We start from the raw sequence: 17,508 nt of genomic DNA on the forward strand, positions 1-17,508 counted from the left end.
GGGTAAAGATTTTACGAGGAACTTGAAGGTAGGAAGTGTCAATATTAAACTTGACCCCCAGTGCTGTGTTAATGCTTATTTAAGTTAAGCATTAAACCCAAAGCTTCATAGTGCAGCACCATAATAATCTGTGAATGGAACTCCTTAACCCATGGGCTAACCACCCAAAATGGCTCCATGGCATAACTGATAGGTCACCATCACATATGTGATTTCCAGCAACTGAACAAACAAGAAACACGTTTTGTTTGTAGATGCCAGAGTTAGTGACAGTAAGACTTGAGCAAGCTGGATTGCATTTCCAGTTTTCACAGGAAACAGGCTCTACCGAAGAAGTTGAGGCTCCTCCTTCTGGATGCAGCTCCCTGTGCACCAATCCACTCCTTCCTTCTCTGCAAAGGGTTGGTTCCCAAACTCTCCACATCCAGGCCTTCTTCCATTTTCTGCCTGTACACTTAGCTCCTGGTCCCTATTTCCATCTCCCTCATCAGGTTCCCACTCTTCATCCCCAAGTCCACATGCTCCAGAATTTCTGGCTCAGTCTTCTTTAAGATCACATTTTCAGCTGAAAATCAGCGGTTTCAAATTTAATTTTTCCGAATCAAGCTTTCTCCTTGCTGCATTTCATTAAAAAAAAAATTCCTACAAAGAAAAACCACCGAGGAAACCAGTCCCATTATCCCAACTCCACCTTGCAGTGTCACTCAGCTGAGCAGGGCATCATTTCCAGTGCCCCCTGATCCTGGAATGAAGCCCACAAAGCACTGCCCAGGGATGGCCCAGGACATGAGCACAGCACACAGATCACCACCTGTACAGCTGGCAGAGGAAGAAAGCCCAGGAGCTGTGGCACAACACACCAGCCCAGGTCAGGAATGGAAGAACTAGGGAGAGTTCAAGCACGTGCATGACAAGATGAATCTTCAAAAAAAACCACCCCAAAACTGTTATGACACAGCTACAAAACTAGGAAACATATCAACAGCTATCTGCAAGAGTCTATAATTCAAACTGTGGGCTCAGCAGGGAGCAGCTACTTCCCAGCAGAAACAACCCCCCAGCCCCAAAACATTTCAAGTTATTAGTTCAAAACACAGGAGTCACCTGCTCATTCAAAAGAAAAGCTTCACGTTTCAGCATGTGCAAAATAACACCTGTTTTCCCATTCCCCAGGCCCCTCAGAGGTACATGGGACACACAAGAACCACGTGGAACAGAAAGAATTTTAAATTTGTCCCAGTATGTCCTATTTACAAGTCAGGTCACTATCAACCATTGTAATAAAATACAATGCTTTTAAAAAAAAAAAAAAAGCTATACAGAAGAAACCTGGCAGAGATGTTCTTTGCAAAAAAAATCGAAACACTGAAAGACCTGTAGAGAAACAGCTCCATGGCAATGACCCAAACCCCAGGGCTTTCTGCAGCACACAGATCCCCACGGAGCGGGAACAGAGAGCTACAAAGGCACAGGAATGGCTGCAGGTGGAAGTGAGGCACCCACTGCAGTGGTTCAGCAGGGCTCAACTGCAGAACTTTCTAAAATATGGGCAGTCTTTGAAGGAGCTGCTTGAAAACCCAGCACAGACACCCCAGGACTGAAATAACAGGGCAAAGCAGGGATGGGCACAGGAAGGAGAGTTCCAGACCCTCTGGAAGAAAGGCAGCCTGACAAGGGAACCAGGGTCTCTACACTTCTCATTTCTTTTTCCCTTTCTAAATGTTCTTTTCACATTCTGCCAAATGGAGACCCCCTGTTCCCTCCAATTTAGTAGATTCTGTGATTATTTATTCCTAACACAGCCAACATTTTCTTCCAGTCCTAAACTAACACACCTGAGGTTAGTTTTCAGCTGAGCAGGCACAGCATTTTTACCATTTGCACATATTATTGTGAATCATTTCATAGACCTTTCTGATTTCCCAAAAAGGGGTACCCTTTATAACAGATCTAAAGTATCTGAGTGTTCCTCTTTCACCTGGAGCTGCTAGGTGTATGACTCAGAGACATAATCCAGGACAAAGAACCCTGTACCACTGTGTTATTGATTAATTGATTAGAAGGAGATTTCATATTTATCTCCCTCCATATGCAACAAAAGAGCCAAATTCTACACTTACCCATTATAATTCTGTCGCAGCCAAACAACATCCCATCACAAAATTATTTTTGAGGACTGCCTGTGTTTAAGTTTTTGTTCTCTTTTGATAAGCTGTATGAGCAACAAAAATACTGCACAAACTACTTTTCTACAGCAGCTTGCATTGAAAAATACAATTCTGTTGTGCTAGGTGTTGTTAGCCCTTTGATAACAACTGTCTAATAACGATGTTATGCACAAATTAAAAAGCAAAGCTTTCAACACATTTTTTGAGGACCAAACAACTAAGCACTTGCCACAAATTACTATTTTCAACACACAAGACTTATTTACCAAGAGGTCTGGTAAAACACAAACAAAATCCTGACCTCCAAGTACCTCTACAGGTGTTATTTTTTCTGTTTTGGAGGGGAAACACCCCTCCTGAGACTATAAAGAGAGCAATGCTCAATGGATAATTTTGACAGCTTTTCCAGCTACTTTATCCTCTTAATCCCACCTAATTTAGGACCAGCTCTCCGTCCTCCAAGGTTTACTGGTGCTCCTCACTGCAGACTCAGCTTAACTGGAAATGAGCAGAATGCTTCCAAGCCAATTCCAGTGTACAAGCTTTGCAACTTCTCCAGCCATTTTCCACTCGTTAACCCTCATTTAAATATACTCAGGCATAACATTACTGAAGACTCCTAGAACTGCAGTGTCAGTGCTGTAAAATGTTCCACCCTGGCACCTTTTCAAAGGATTTGATGAGAGGCAAACCTACCAACATAAGTTCAGTATTTTCTGTTTCAGAGCAAGAGGAAAATAAAAATACATTAGAAATGGACTTGCCCCAAGCATCAGTAACAGCTCAGCTATTATAAAAACCAGGCATGGGCACCATGATTGGCAGGGCTTTAGCTAATCTACACCAGCAATAAATACACTTTGTGATTAAGACATCCAGACCACATCTTCTTGTATGCAAGTTGTTTTTTCAAACATTTTTGATTGTTTTGAATCACCAGCACGTTAATTCGTTCCTAGCAGCAAGAAAAACAATCAAGTACTTTATCTCCTTCCCCAAACTGTACCTATATCCAAAACTTTATGCCTCATAACTGGAATCTATGGACCTGCCCCACAACGAAGCACCAGTTACAAGTTGCCACATCCTTTAAAAAGAGATGGGTGCTCAAGCTCAGACTTTCCCAATTATTGGGTATTTCAGTAGTAAATTGCCTTCAATAATCAGAAAGGAGAATTCACTAGGAAATTTATCCCTCTGCAAATAAACCAGCTACTAATTTTGTTCATTCCTACACCGCACAGTTGATGAGCTTTAATAGCATCATTCAGTGGTGACAGCAGTAAGAGAACTACTCACGTTGTTGGTTTCTTTTGTCACTGGCGTTTTTCAGAGGAAGGCACACAGGACAGTCGTGCCGGGTACAATTCTTCCAGTGGGAGATGATTTGTCTCGAAGATGCACAATGAGCAACTGCAGCAAGGAAAGGAAACGGAGTTAAGGTCACTGTTAACCAGGTTAGCTGGTCTTCAATTAACTCAATCTCATTTTTAAGAGCAATTCTATTCTTTCTCCTTCACAAGCAACACTGTGCATATAACTAGACACAGCTAAACACAACTAAAGTTTTTTGGGGTGAGTCAAGAAAACAATGACATAAACTGGTACTAAAATCTAAGACGAAGATGTGGTGAACAGCACACCCTCTTTATACAACAGATGGGATGAAAAAGATGCTTGCAAGTCTACCCTGGCACTATCCTTCTCGTAAAAGGCAAATATCGCATTGGTTTTTTTTTTTTTTTTTTTTAAACTGAGAAGTGGAAACCAGGGAACAGCTGTTTTAATTCCAGCACCAGTCTGTGGTGCAACCCCCCCCCCAAGAAACCTCACAGAGCTGGGGTGGCCTCACCTTGGCAGGCCTTGCCGGCCTGGCAGTGCGTCATGTGGTTGAGGACGTTCTTCATGGTGCGGCAGTGCGGGAGGGCGCAGGCCCGCACCTCGCCGTTGGCCTGCTCGCGCCGCTGACACTTGTGGGCGTGGAGCAGCAAGACCAGCTGCTGCTGGATCAGTTTGCGCTTCTCCGGGTCCGCCGTGGGCCCGGTGGCCATGGCCTGCGTCGGGACGATCCCCACCTGCTGCACCTGGGTTTGCATCTGGGACTGAGAGAGCAGAGGGGTCAGCGTCACCTCAGCGAGGCGCGAGCCTGACGTGTACGGTGCGGGATTATTGCGGTCTACACCTCCCTCCTGACGGGGGGAGAGAGGGGCAGGCACTGACACTGATCTGTGGGGACCAGGGAAAGCACCCCGGGCTACTGTAGTGGTCTCAGGGGAGGGTTATGTTAAATCTCAGGGAAAGGTTCTTCCCCCAGAGGGTGGTTGGCCCTGAACAGGCTCCCCAGGGCAGTGGGCACAGCCCCAAGGCTGCCAGAGCACAAAGGATGTTTGCACAGTGCTCTCAGGGACAGGGTGGGACTCTTGGGGATGGTCTTGTGCAGGTCCAGAAGTTGGATTTGATGACCCTTGTGGATCCTTTCCAACTCAACATATTCTGTGTTTCTGAGAGTACCACAAGACTGTTCACCAGGCTACAAGGATTATTACAGCACTCCCTGAGCATTCCCAAACTTTTCTATTCTAAATCTTGGAACAAAATATTGAGAAGTTCCTGTGTTAAAACATTTACAAACAAGAGTTTAAAACACAAGCCACCCAAAACCTTCTGTTTATTGGACCTTATCTTTAAGGTCCTTGCAACCCAAACCATTCTACGATTCTGTGAATTCAAGCCTGTTAAGTATTATATTTTCATATTACAGGTTTCATACACTTAAATCTTTGTTTCTCATCCCTAACAGAAAGAGGAGCCCAACAGGAGAAAACAGTCAGAATTCTATGACTGTCTCTATATATTACAACAAAATGTAGAGCTGATTTTCCAAGCATAAATTAGTCTTTTGTCTCACAAGTGAGTGCTGATATTCCCTTCAAAGAGAAAATTCCCTGGCTGAGCAGTATATGGCTTCCTCCTGGAAAGGGCCATCTAAATCTGGGTTGCATTACGGCTGCTGAAGTGAATCAGACTTAACTACAGGGTGATGCTGGGATATATCAGCTTGTAAAATCCCATGGTTTTACTTCCAGCATCCATTCTTTCTGGACACACTTCTGTACCAAGGCCCGAGCTCTGCCTGACAGCTGCAAACACACAGAGATCTCCAGTCTAAGGCACAGTTTGTAACTGTGCAGAAGAGAAGCAGCCTCCTTAACTTTAACCTCCTTAACGTGTCATTTCTCCAGCACAGATTGAGCACCTTTTTTTACCTTCCTGGACACCAATGTAGAAACCTGATTTTCAAAATTAAGCACATCCACAGCCTGCAATGTTCTCCCCTAGCAGGGGTAGATATGGGACTTCAAAAGCACTTAAATGCCTGTGATTTGCAGCCTGAATTAATCTCATGGACAAACATAAAACTGTCCCAAGAATCACTTTGATTATGCCCTGTGAAAATAGGTTAACACAGAAAAGCTACCTAAGGAAAATCAGCCATTAAAGGCACTTATAAATAGAATACAGGAAGAATAGGATTATACTGGGGAGGTAACAGAGGAAATAGTTCAGTGCTGACCACTACTGCCCAAAGCCTGTGTACTACATTTAAAGAAAATCACATTAAAGTGACAGAATGCACCATTTGTAGCCCATTCTACTTCTGACCTTTGAGAAGGAACTCCCCAGAAAATTCCACAGCCTAACAACAGCAATCTTGGGGTTTTTTGGTGAACAAAAGCTTCCCTGGCACAAGTTGTCGCTGCTCCAGCAACAAGCTTTGTCCCTGCACATCAGCTTTTGAAGAGCTTGGCTTTTCTTCTGGAGAATGAAGCACAAAAGATCAAGTAGGAAACACCATGGCTGGTGTTTGATGGAGGAGGAGGGGGACTCTGCCACTTGATAATGATTATAGCAAGCCCTAAACAAAGAGGAATTGCTGAATCTGTTTGTCTTGGCCTTGCCAGGACAAGAAAAAGAGCAATAAAAAGGAAAAAGGGTGAATGAAGGAAACCCAGCCACTTCTGCTTCCAGTGCACACAGCTGCAGTTCAGTCCTCCATTTCTCCTGTGAACATATCCACAGAGCAGACAGGTTTTGCTGAAACAATTCCTGGGTCACAAATAGGAAACAATTAGTTCAGTCAATCTGCAAAAAAATACAGAGGCCATGCCAAAGAAAATCTTGTTGGAAGGGGTGTTTTCATCCCAGTCAAAGAATTGTTTCCCAAGCCAAGTTCTCCTTTTGTTCCTACCCTACCAGTTAACAGACACAGCTCCAGCTGTATCAGCACAGATGCCCTGACCCAAAAGGGCTTCTTGAAGAGTGAGTAATGAAAAAGCAGAATTGCAGAGTATCAGTGGATTGAAGAACAAGCAGCCTGAGCCCAGATGAGAGCAGAGTGTCTGCAGGGAGGCACAACCCCCACCTCAGAATATTGCCTATCTCCCTTCCCAGGACTGCTGAGTGTTTGAAGGGGTTGATCTCTTCCCTGCCAGTCTGCCCCTCAAGAACAGTGCTCTGTAGGACCAGCTGATTACTGAAGAGCTGCCAGTGCACCCCAGTCACCCCAAAGGGACGGGAGTCACTCCACCCCAGAACGAGCAGGAGGCTTCTTTTTGCTGCACCTGAACGACAACAGTTTTCTTGCTGAGGCAACAAGTTCAGACACTTCTGGTGCCACAGTTAAAATAAAGCTTTCAACGGTCAGATACATGAGATAAAAAAAGATAGTTTTGTTTCTCTTGCGCCTTGCTGAGCTCCACCATCAACAGAACAAATGGATCAGGGGTTGTCAGTCTGCTAAAACCTCTGACAGAGATGGGAGTTCATGAACCAATTTTCTAGAAACAGAGTAACACACATTGCTATAGGTTAACAGAGTTATTATAACCCTTTAAAATGATGGACACTCTGTATTCCCATAGGAAGATGGTTCTCCCTGTCCCTATCCTGAAGGGCAAAAACTTCCTGCACATCTGGGCATTACGGATGCACAAACATCTTTAAGAACTTGGATGGACACGAAGTTCCCTGGTATTTCACTTTACTGAGCTGACCAATTCTCTGTGTTTTGATGTGTTTGTATTCAAAACCACTCCACACTGTCAAGATGGAACAGTGTGTACCTCTTCTTATAAAAGTAGGCACCAATTCCAGCAGCGGTAGCAATCTCAGAGCAGGTAAATAATATGATACAGAACTCTTCATCAGCCCAGCTTCCATACAGCACTGTGGTTTTAAAACACATTTCCTCTTCTGTAATTTCTTTCTACTTCCATGGTTTTTTTTTTTTCCCTTCTCCCTGGTAGGAGAACATGACTTTCTGGAATCGCTGTATTAGGACAAATCATGTGTTTAAAAAAAGGCTTTTTATTTCTTTTCATAGAATCAGGTTTGTAATCAACAGTGGATCTTAGTGAGGTAATTAAAATTCCACTGCCACAAATCCCACCTTCAGGCTTGTGAGGTGAAACACACCCAAACCTCTTCAGTTCCCCTTCAACCACAGGCTCAAAGTGTGATCCTGAGGGTCCCCTCCAGAGAAGGGATAGTGGGCATAAAGTGGATACACACATGAACTGTAAATCTCAAAGAACATTTCTAATCAGCAACAAAATTACTGTTCACAGTGTGATCACCTCCAGTCATGTACCCAAACACATTTTCATTAAGATTCAAGGAAGTCCTTCCCGCACGCAGGAATTGCAGGAATGCTCTAATAACTGTCGAACCAGCTCTGAAAACCCAGGAATTCTGTCCCAAAACTGAAGGAGAGCTCAAGCAGCAGCTGTCAGATGGCATCAAGAAGGAGGCATTCCCCATTGCAGTCGCTGGATGAATCCAGGCTTTCTCCAGTGGCCACCAGAGCTCCCTGGGAAAGCGGCACAGAACCAGCTTTCACTTCCCCATGTGCATGGATGGTGGTTTCTCTGGTTCCACCAGTAACTCTGAACAGCCTGATCCTACCCAAAAAGGAAGAATCCTTCTGACAGCAGGAATGCCAAGGTGTGCTTTGGCCCCAGAGGCTGGAGGTTTGTGCTCACACACGCACAAACCAGGGTGAGATGGGCACAGGTACTACAAGCGCAAGTGTTGGGCATTTGTGCCCAAAAACCCTGCAGTGCTGCATTTCCTCACCCAAGGAGCTGGAGGAATCAGAATCTGAGTCTGGATCATGGGCAGAAAACTTCAGAGGAAACGAGAAAAGGTTTCCTGAACTGGATATGGCCTTGGAAGGTGGTCATGGTCTCTGGAGGGAGAACAACTCAAGTGTCAAGAAATTATATCAGCCTGTTAATAGCACCAACCTGAGCCCTGGCAGTGCTCCAGCAAAGGAGGAGGCAGGAGATACTCACCTCCTGAATACAAAGCCAGCATGATCCTAGAATCCCAGAATCATTTAGGTCAGAAAAGACCTCCAAGATCAACTCCAGCCTGTGACTGATCACCACCTTGTCAACCAGACCAGACCAGCCATTCCTTGAACACCTCCAGGGAATCAAGGCTGGATCAGCATCTTTCTTAAGGATACACTTGTGGAGTTTCATCCCCTCGACTTCCTGATTTGAAGGACCAGCAAATGCCAAGAAACACACACTGAAGGAGTGTTTCAAAGTAGCAAACAGGGACAAAATACAGCAATCTTTAGACAGAGTTCAGCTCTCACACACAGGAAATTACCTGAACAAAATACTGAGGGGTGTATACATCCTACATAAATCTTAATATTTTACTGTGGGATAAAACAGACTAAGGAATGGTGAACATTAAAAACCCCAAATAAAAGAAGGGACAAGAGGTAAATGAGAAGTTTGTAAGGGAGGGAAAGCCATGCTGACTAGGCAGTACTTCAACTCCTGGAAGAGAGAAAGAAGCAGCAATGGATATCCTCCACCACGTGTATTTGCATATGGGGGATGGGAGAGCAGAACACGGACAAGAGTGCTGTGGAAAGAGTGAATCCTCTTGGTCAGCTTTTGCCAGGCTGGCACTGCATTTATGGATGGTGCAAAAACTAAAATGTTCCACCATTCAAAGCAAACCACGCTCCCAGGATGAACTCCTGCATGAAGGCAGAAAGGAGCTGCCTTCTCTGCTCCCCCAACAGGGCTGTTTCTCTGGCACCAAGCACTATCTGCTGGATTTGTTTCCAGGCTATTAAGATCCCCTCCTTTAAGCAACAAGAGCTTTTCCCAGCTGTTCACTGCTGTAAATCAGGAGGGATTTTCTGGAGGAAGAGAAGGAGTGAACATGCCTGTGAAGGAAAAACTTTCAGAGAGGAGGTCAGGGCAGGCACAGGGAAGGTGAGCACAGCTAACAGCAAGCCCACCAGAGACTGGGAGACTGCTGGGGAGAACAGCAAGCAGACACACAGCATGACTCTGGGGCAAGAGCCACAGACCTTTCCCACACTGAAAGAGAAGAGTGACTGTGCTGCAAGAGAGCAAAAATGACAGAGAGGTTAAGAACGCAGGCCTTCCTCCCTGGAAGGGCACAAGAGTTAAGTGACTTTTCATAAAGCCTTTTATTTCTGGTCTCTAGAATAAAACACCACTGGTCTATTTTAAGTAGCCTCAGTTCTACTTGTTCTAATTAAACCTGGCCTCCCAGTTTAAGAGCTTTCTTCCTCTCTCTTGGAGGTCCATAGCAAAGCACACCTGAGACATCCTCACCCCCAGTCACTTTTCCTCTCTTTTGATCAAAATCTGTTATTACAAAAAGCCTAAAGGACATAAAAGGAAACAAAGAACTCAACACAAAGCTCCTGAGGTAGTTTAGTAAGAGATAGGGGAAAAAAACCCCAGGAGAAGATGTGCTGCTCCAATTCTAAGTCAAGAACCAAGGAGAAACGATTTCCTTCGCTTCCAAAAAGTAACATTCTCTCAACTCCATCTGCTGGTCATAGGGATAACTGTGAAACCAAGCTGGTGTCTGGAAGCCAAACTTCAACCACTGTGTTCCTAACTCATGTAGAAACACTAGATTTACTGGTATGTCCATGAAGGAACCATCCATCACCACCCCTGGAACAGGGAGCACAAAGCTTCAGTGAGCGCGATGGAAAAGTCTAACAGGGTTCCTTCCGCTGACAGCTCATTCTGGAGCCTGCACATTCCAAAACCAGGAGCCTGCTGGCTCCTGAACAGGCTGCACACTGTGCCGAGTGCCCAAGAGCAGAGCGTGGCTCACTTGCACAGCCCAGGGATCCTGCATGATCTCAGGGCAGCAGAGAGCTGCCAGCCCCGCATCGAGCCATTTCAGCGACACCCAATCTCAATAACGTGGCACCAAAACTTCCAACAACACCAGAAGCAACGTTTCTCCTTCGGAAAGAAGCCTTTCCCTCAAGATTTCAAGCTGCCCATTCTGTAAAGAGAACTGATTCTGTAGCAGTCACACAAATTAAGAGCTAATATGCTCTTCGGATCCACCATTAAAACAAAACAAACAGAAAAAATCAATCCATCCTGCTGGCGCTGAAAATTAATACCTTAATGCTGACCTTTTAATCATTTTAATACCATAAGGTTTGTTCTTCTTTTCTAATTAAAGAGATTAATCCAAATGTGCTTCTCAGGGTGTAGTGTAAGGTCATGCTTGGAACACAGGCTGCAAAGAACTAACACTTGTGAGACCCACTTTATTGGGAAGGGAAGAGAGTGCTGCTCTCAGGAGAGTGGTAGCCTGGATTTGGATCAGAAAAACCCAACTGCACAGCTGCAGCACATTTGTCCTGGCTTCCAGGGTTATGCCTGGCAGCGGCAAAGCTCCTGGTTAGTGGTGGGGACAGGGGTGTCACACAACAATTAGAATAAAGCGAGTTAAGAAACTCATCTTTTACTTTTGCAGCCCACGTGAAGGTGTAAAAGGCTAAAGACTGAAAGGAGCATTTCAAAAAATATCTCGCTTTTCAGGATTTAGGGGTTTTCAGATAATGGCTGCACCTTTCTATTTCCTCTTTTCTTGTTTAAATTCTCTTCGTGGTAACCACAGTGTTCAGTGCCATGTTGCAATCTGGTTTCCTGCCTCAGATATGCCACATATCACCAGTGTTTGCATTCACATGGGCTTGTCTCTCACTTGGAATAGTCCTTTTGGGGCCCTTTTATAATAAGAATAGTACAGAGGGCTGGTTTAGCAAGATATGTGGTTTCAATCAGCCCACAAAAGACCCTGGAGGTTTTTATTTTTAAAATATGTAGTTGGTCTTTCACTTGCTGTAGTAGATGGAGCCTGAGCTGATCCTCCATGGGTTCATTTTTGAGAGATGTTAACAGTCCTGCTCCCCTCAGGGTCCAGGACAGGCACTGTCTCCAGCAGACCATGCACAAGGCCAAATACATTAAACAAACCATCATCTCCAGGGTCCTGAAACATCCCAGGACACAGAAATGGCAAAGGGATTGCACCAAGGAAGCTTGGCAGGATTGCTCCACCACTGCAGCTCCGCTCTGGGACCTGCCCCTGTCACAAGCTGCTGCTTTTCACAAGTGCCACTTGGGTCACGTTTTAGTTGCCCAATGTGAGAGACAGATGTCACTCTGATGTGTGCTCCTATAACTCACTGAAGGCTATGAATGTTATTTTACCCTTAGAAAATATCTTAACATTTGAAATAAGGTTTAGCAACTCAGAACCTACAGACCTCAGGCTCTGAGTCAGCAGATTCTTCCACTCTTACTGTGTTTAAAACCAGGGCAACACATCTTTATCTCAGAGAGGAGCTGGGAAAATTAACTCATCCTAAATGTTAGGCCTGCTCCTGTGCTGGCTGCCACAGGAAAGGCCATTTGGAGAAGATTTCAGTGAAATAAGTTCCAACATCCCCCCAACAATGCCCACAGCCACACACACCGAGCAGCAAAAATAGAACTAAATGTTGACTGTGTGCTCTTTCCAAGGGCTCTGCTCATATTGTTCACTGAGGAAAGCAAAGTCCCCGTGGAAGGAACAGCATATGGCCGTGGATGTGCTATTACCAAATAATTACACGGCTTTACCCACCGCTGCCAAAGAAAGGTTAAATTTTAACAAGTGTGACATTTCCTTTTGAATTCTTGGCTTTACAATAAAAAATGTTTGGATGGAAACTTCAGTTTTTTCAAGTTCCACCCCTGCCAGGGCCGTCACCCCTCTAAGCCACACGTGAGCCACGAGCTGAGACCTTTTGGCTCGACGGTGCCAATGCCTTCTGGCTGAAATGGCCATTACTCTCCACATATTGCACACATGAGGCTTTTGACACCTGAGAAACAAAGAAAGATGGTTCTGACTGTTCTCTCAGCTGGTGTTTTTGACATCTGAAAGAAACTGCAATTTGTAGTGCTGGGAAAGTTTCCCTTATTTTCCTCTGTCTCTTGGACAAGATGGGAGGAAGGAAATAGTTTTTTATTTCTCTCCCACCATGAAACAAACAAATGATGGCAAATGCCCTTTTTACTCCACCTGAATATCTGCCACTGCATCTTATACTAATAAGTGAGTATATTGAAATTTAGGCTTCCCAAAACCTTGTACTTAAATGAGCACAAAATTGGGCTTCAAGATCACCCAGTCCCTGAGAGGAATACGGCACTTCGGGGAGACCTGCAGGTTCCCTGCAGAATCTGGAAAAATAATCCATCTGCTTCACACCTGATCCAAAATTTTTAAAAACAAATTTAGAGCAGTCGTGCAGCAAATTGTCTTTTACAAATATCCTGCACGAGTGCAAGTGGCATTCTGAACATGGTTTTAAATAGGAGTCACCAGCTCCTTTCCATAATCATGAAGAGTAAATGACAGATGATATTAAACAACGACTTCACAGTGTGACTACAGAAAAATGAGGAGTGATCCTCTAAAATCAGGAGAAAAAGAGGAAGTTTATTACATCCTGTTGCCTGTCATACAGAGCCTACTGGCGACAGGCAGGTAGCAAACTCGCTGATGGAAGGACGAGCATTGGTTGTGCCAAAAAATAGTTGTGTTTTTGGATTTAAATTAAAAAAAAATAGGCAATTTGCATCTTATGGAAGGTTTAACAAGTTTCTATAGTAACTGCTATCATGTATAAGGATATAAAATGCAGCATGCTGGGGTTTCCATAGAAACAACACAAGCAGTTTGATTAATACGCAACAAATGGGAATATTTCATTTCCCTTGATCAAGAAAACTTGAGTAAACAGAATACTACAAACTTGTAAGGTATCCTAACAAGAACTGTTCCCATAGGCTTGGGAGCTGCAAGTTGTGCATCATATAAAGTGAGAAGCACCTGAGGTGTTTGCTACAATAGACTTTCAGGATTGTGAGGTTCCATTTAGCCTCAGGAAGGTGATGATGCATCCAACACATTCTAAGCGACAAACAGAACTTTAGAGAGGACGTTTTTATCTGGTTGGAAACTAAATGTACCAGACAAAACCAAAGGATGCAGCGGCAGTTCTTGGAACAGAACAGTGGGATTGTTCAGGAAGTTTAACTCCTGCATCACAATGTACACAAAGGAACCCCGGGGCAACGCTGATGCTTAAATGGGAGGTAACCTGATAATGCTGCAGAAGCTGGATCACCCAAGAACTCAGAAAGCACCACGAAGAGGTAAGAAATGCTGGGAGCAGCAGGTCCAACTCACCATGTTTGGCACACTGGTGACGGGAGTACTCTTGATGTCAGCAGGAAAGGGAGACAGACTATTGGCCATGCCTGGCTTGGTCGGTAACTGAGGATTCACTCCTGTAGCTCCCATCTGCTGCCCTCCAGTTTGACTGAAAGGCTGCCCAAAGGGACTAGTGTTACCTGTCATTCCCATCTGGAAAAGAATGAATGGAATGGTTAGAATTGCTGAGATTCCAAAGGGACATTAAAAAAACCCAACAAAAAAAATCCACATACATGAAATATCCATCTTTGCATTCACAGAGACCAAATTCTAGTTTAAGTTGCTCAGTACTAAATTCTCAATAGGAAATTCACAATTTCACAATTTTAATCAATTTAAAATATATTTCAAAAAGATGCTTTACAAATATATACATCTGTGTGGGGCTGAAGTCCTGCAATTCAACTTACAAAACCAAAGGCAAGCACAGGATTATCCTTCCTGGTCTACATTGGCAGAAACTACATTTTCCAACGCTACAGAAGCTTTTGAAGGCCCAACAAACCTCAACTCCTGTGATTACTTTGTGCATTCTGTGCACAAAGCATGGTTTGTACATAGCCCAGATGAGAAGGGAGGGGAATGTAGAGAGGAATAGAGCAAATGGTTATCAGCTCATGTTTTGGTGCTTGAGGAGCGCCTGGCAAAAGGACATCTATCCAAGGCTGACATCCTTGACAAATGACACCCCAAAACTCCTCGGTAGAAACACGACTACCCCTGAATAAACAATCCCTACTCATCCAAAGAGCCCCTTGGCCTGCAGGATTCTCTCCCCAGCGGTGAAATCTCTGTTACTGGAGCTACTTAATATCACATTAGACAAAAGGTCCTGAAGATGTTTTAGCAGGAATTTACTTCTTCCAAAGAGGATGACTAAGGCTAGGAGCCTTCTTGCTCACCTCAAAATAAAGAGGAAACTTCAGTTACAGAACCGTTCAGGTTATAAACGAACTACAGAATCATCAGGTCCAACCCATGACCAATCACCACCTTGTCAACCAGACCAGTTGTTCCTTGAACACCTCCAAGGGATGGTGACTCCATCACCTCCCTGGGTAGCCCCTTCCAGTGCCTGACAACCCTTTCAGTGAAGAAATTCTTCCCAATATCCAACCCCAACCTCCCCTGGCACAGCTTGAGGCCATTTCCTCTTGTCCTGTGCCTTCTTCCTGGGGAGCAGAGCCCAACATCCCCCCAACTCCCCTCTCCTGGCAGGGATTGCAGAGCCAGAAGGTCCCCCCTGAGCCTCCTCTTCTCCAGGCTGAGCCCCCCCAGCTGCTCCTCACAGGACATGCTCAACAGATCACATTTGTTCTTCCTCCTGCCCTGCACTGGGAGGATTTCCAGGTGACATTATCACCTGTCAGAATGTCCTAAATATAAACCCAACCCCTGAGCAAAGTCTTTATCTGAAATATTAAACTGTATCTTCCTCTTCCCTTGACCTGCCCAGCCTTTCCTTACACACCACAGTGGTTTTCCACGTGCTGGTCTCTCCTCTTCCCTTACCAGCAGGGATTCAGGGGGAATAGCTGGAAGAAAGGGCCTCACACATCAGCTTATCACTGTAACAGCCCCATAATAAGGGATTACTCAGTGGGTGCTCTTCATGCTTACAGGAACCAGACTGAAGGAGCAGTAAATCACCCCGGGGCAGAGTCCAATGAACACAACTGGACTGGTACTTTGCACCCTCGTGTTTCAGACAGGGCCCAGCTGCCCTCCCCACTCCCTTGCCCTGCGTCCTGCACAGCGGCTGCTGCCAGATTCGAGCCTTTCTTCACTGCACAACACGTTCTATCTTTACACATTAAAAAAAAAACATCCCAAAAGCTGTTACTTGGCTATGTAAGAGGTTATCAAGTATGTGCTGTGTTCCAGAGTGAAGCTGAATAATTCAAATAGCATACATAAGACCAAAAAGCAGCATCTGAAGTTTAATCCTAAGACTGCTTTTAAAGAGAAGTGGTATCGGTTACTATCACATGGCACCAGTATCTAGAATTTTATTTTCTGTATTTCTGTGTTTGTTTTGTTGACTGCATGCTCAAAGAAATTAGTTTAATTATTATTTATGACACCAGGGGTTTTGGCAGCTCTTATCTGAAGAATTAATAGCAAAGCATTTCATAAAATTACCCACTAATTCACACAAGGTATGAGAAAGGATCGACTGATAACTACAGCTGTTCATTAATGCTTTGAGGGTCTATCAGATTAACAGGAGAATTTCTGAAACTAAAGTGAGATTCTGAGAAAGATTAGGACCGACTATTGAAACCTTTCAGAGGCCAGAAATAGGAATTGTAACTGCTGGGCTGTTATTCAGCTTCCCCGTGTCTAATTCCCAACTACAAACTTCATCTGTCTGTGGAAGGATTTGGTCCTTCCAGTCTTCTTTGATCTTGTTAAAAAATAGATTTTTTGAAAAAATATTACCAATATTTTGGTCTCGAAAGACAAAGAACGGGAATATTGATTTTTATTTTGTTAAAACGTCTAGAACACCCCCCAAAGCACCGAGGACCTGAAATCCTGACAGGTACCACCACATGGGTGGTGGTTTTATTTTATTTTAACATTTCCTTTTCAATAGATCTTGTTATTAAACATATCACAACTCAGTATGACAACAAATCAACCTTTCAAGTCTTCCAAACTGAGGATGAGGATAACTTTTCCTACTCTAGGTGGTCATTAAGTCATAGATACTTGTTTGAAATTTTAAGAAGTGCCTTGCTGTTCTTTGAAACAGCAGAACAGCTTCCAGTTGAAACTTTGTATTTTGGTAATCCCGCTCTCTGCCACGTTGTATTTCTGTGTCCAAAGCTGTGCTTCCATAAGGAGAGGGAACCTAAGGCTAAAAAGTTACACCAGTCCATGACTTTAGTAAAATAGCATAGTTTGATAGTATTTTAAAACATCAGACATGCCCTTTAACCCACGCTTCATTTTGTAAGTTACTGCCGATGAAACAAAATGCTAATGACTTTTTTTTTTGTTTGAAGTCCATTTACAAAAAATAATCTGAAAAGGTGGAAAGGCCTTTATTATGAGCAATCCCTGAAGTAAATACAGAGACAAAAACTCATCACAAGCTGAGTTCATTAAAACTGACGGATGCTTCTTTCAGGGGGGGTTAAACTCAGTTTTTCCTGGAGTTAAGATTAACAGGACTGTGATTTCCAGACACCAGGAGTGCACAATACAACGCAAGACCTGCTCTAATGAACTCTTATCAGTTTATAAGAGCTCCCAACCAAGCTGGGATCGATGAGTTTTAGCGGCAGAACAACCTGCTGCCAAACAGCATCAAGATCCACGGTGTTCCAGAGCTGTTACCGGTACCCTGGGGGGCGGCCTGGAATGTATTCCAGCAGCAGCCACCTCCAAACACAGCCAGGTGGGGAGGGACTCCAGCAAAGCCAACCTCTGGCAGCTCCTCCCTGGTGGGAAGGCAGCAAACAGGAGGTGGAAGGAAAGGAAGAGTTAGGAAATCACACGCTGAAAGACACCCAAGCGCGAGAGGAATTAACTGCCAGTCCAGGTTAATTATCTGAGCGCTGAGCTCAGTGACTTCCGTGGAACTTTAAACCACGGCTGACTGAAATCTCAAAAGATAACTGGTAAATATAAGCAGAGGACTGAGCCTGTAAGTAGTAAAGGTTTTACCCTGCTTGTTCATTCTGCAAAC

General features: G+C 44.2%; 1 protein-coding gene across 7 annotated transcripts in view; it reads right to left on the reverse strand.

Moving 5' to 3' along the window:
• The window catches only part of CREBBP (CREB binding protein), a 92,607-nt gene that overhangs the window by 42,260 nt on the left and 32,839 nt on the right, over positions 1 to 17,508 (reverse strand). For all 7 annotated transcript variants that reach the window (XM_027882772.1, XM_027882770.1, XM_027882776.1 and 4 more), the window contains 3 exons: positions 13,785 to 13,961; positions 4,021 to 4,270; positions 3,468 to 3,581 (listed from right to left, as the gene is read on the reverse strand). In XM_027882772.1, the coding sequence (XP_027738573.1) occupies positions 3,468 to 3,581; positions 4,021 to 4,270; positions 13,785 to 13,961 (541 nt within the window). The remainder of the gene's footprint in view (positions 1 to 3,467; positions 3,582 to 4,020; positions 4,271 to 13,784; positions 13,962 to 17,508) is intronic.

The sequence above is a fragment of the Empidonax traillii genome, unplaced genomic scaffold (assembly GCF_003031625.1).
Source record: "Empidonax traillii isolate 1590-97213 ecotype Southwest subspecies unplaced genomic scaffold, ASM303162v1 scaffold111:size2041728, whole genome shotgun sequence".
In the NCBI taxonomy this organism is placed as follows: domain Eukaryota; kingdom Metazoa; phylum Chordata; class Aves; order Passeriformes; family Tyrannidae; genus Empidonax; species Empidonax traillii.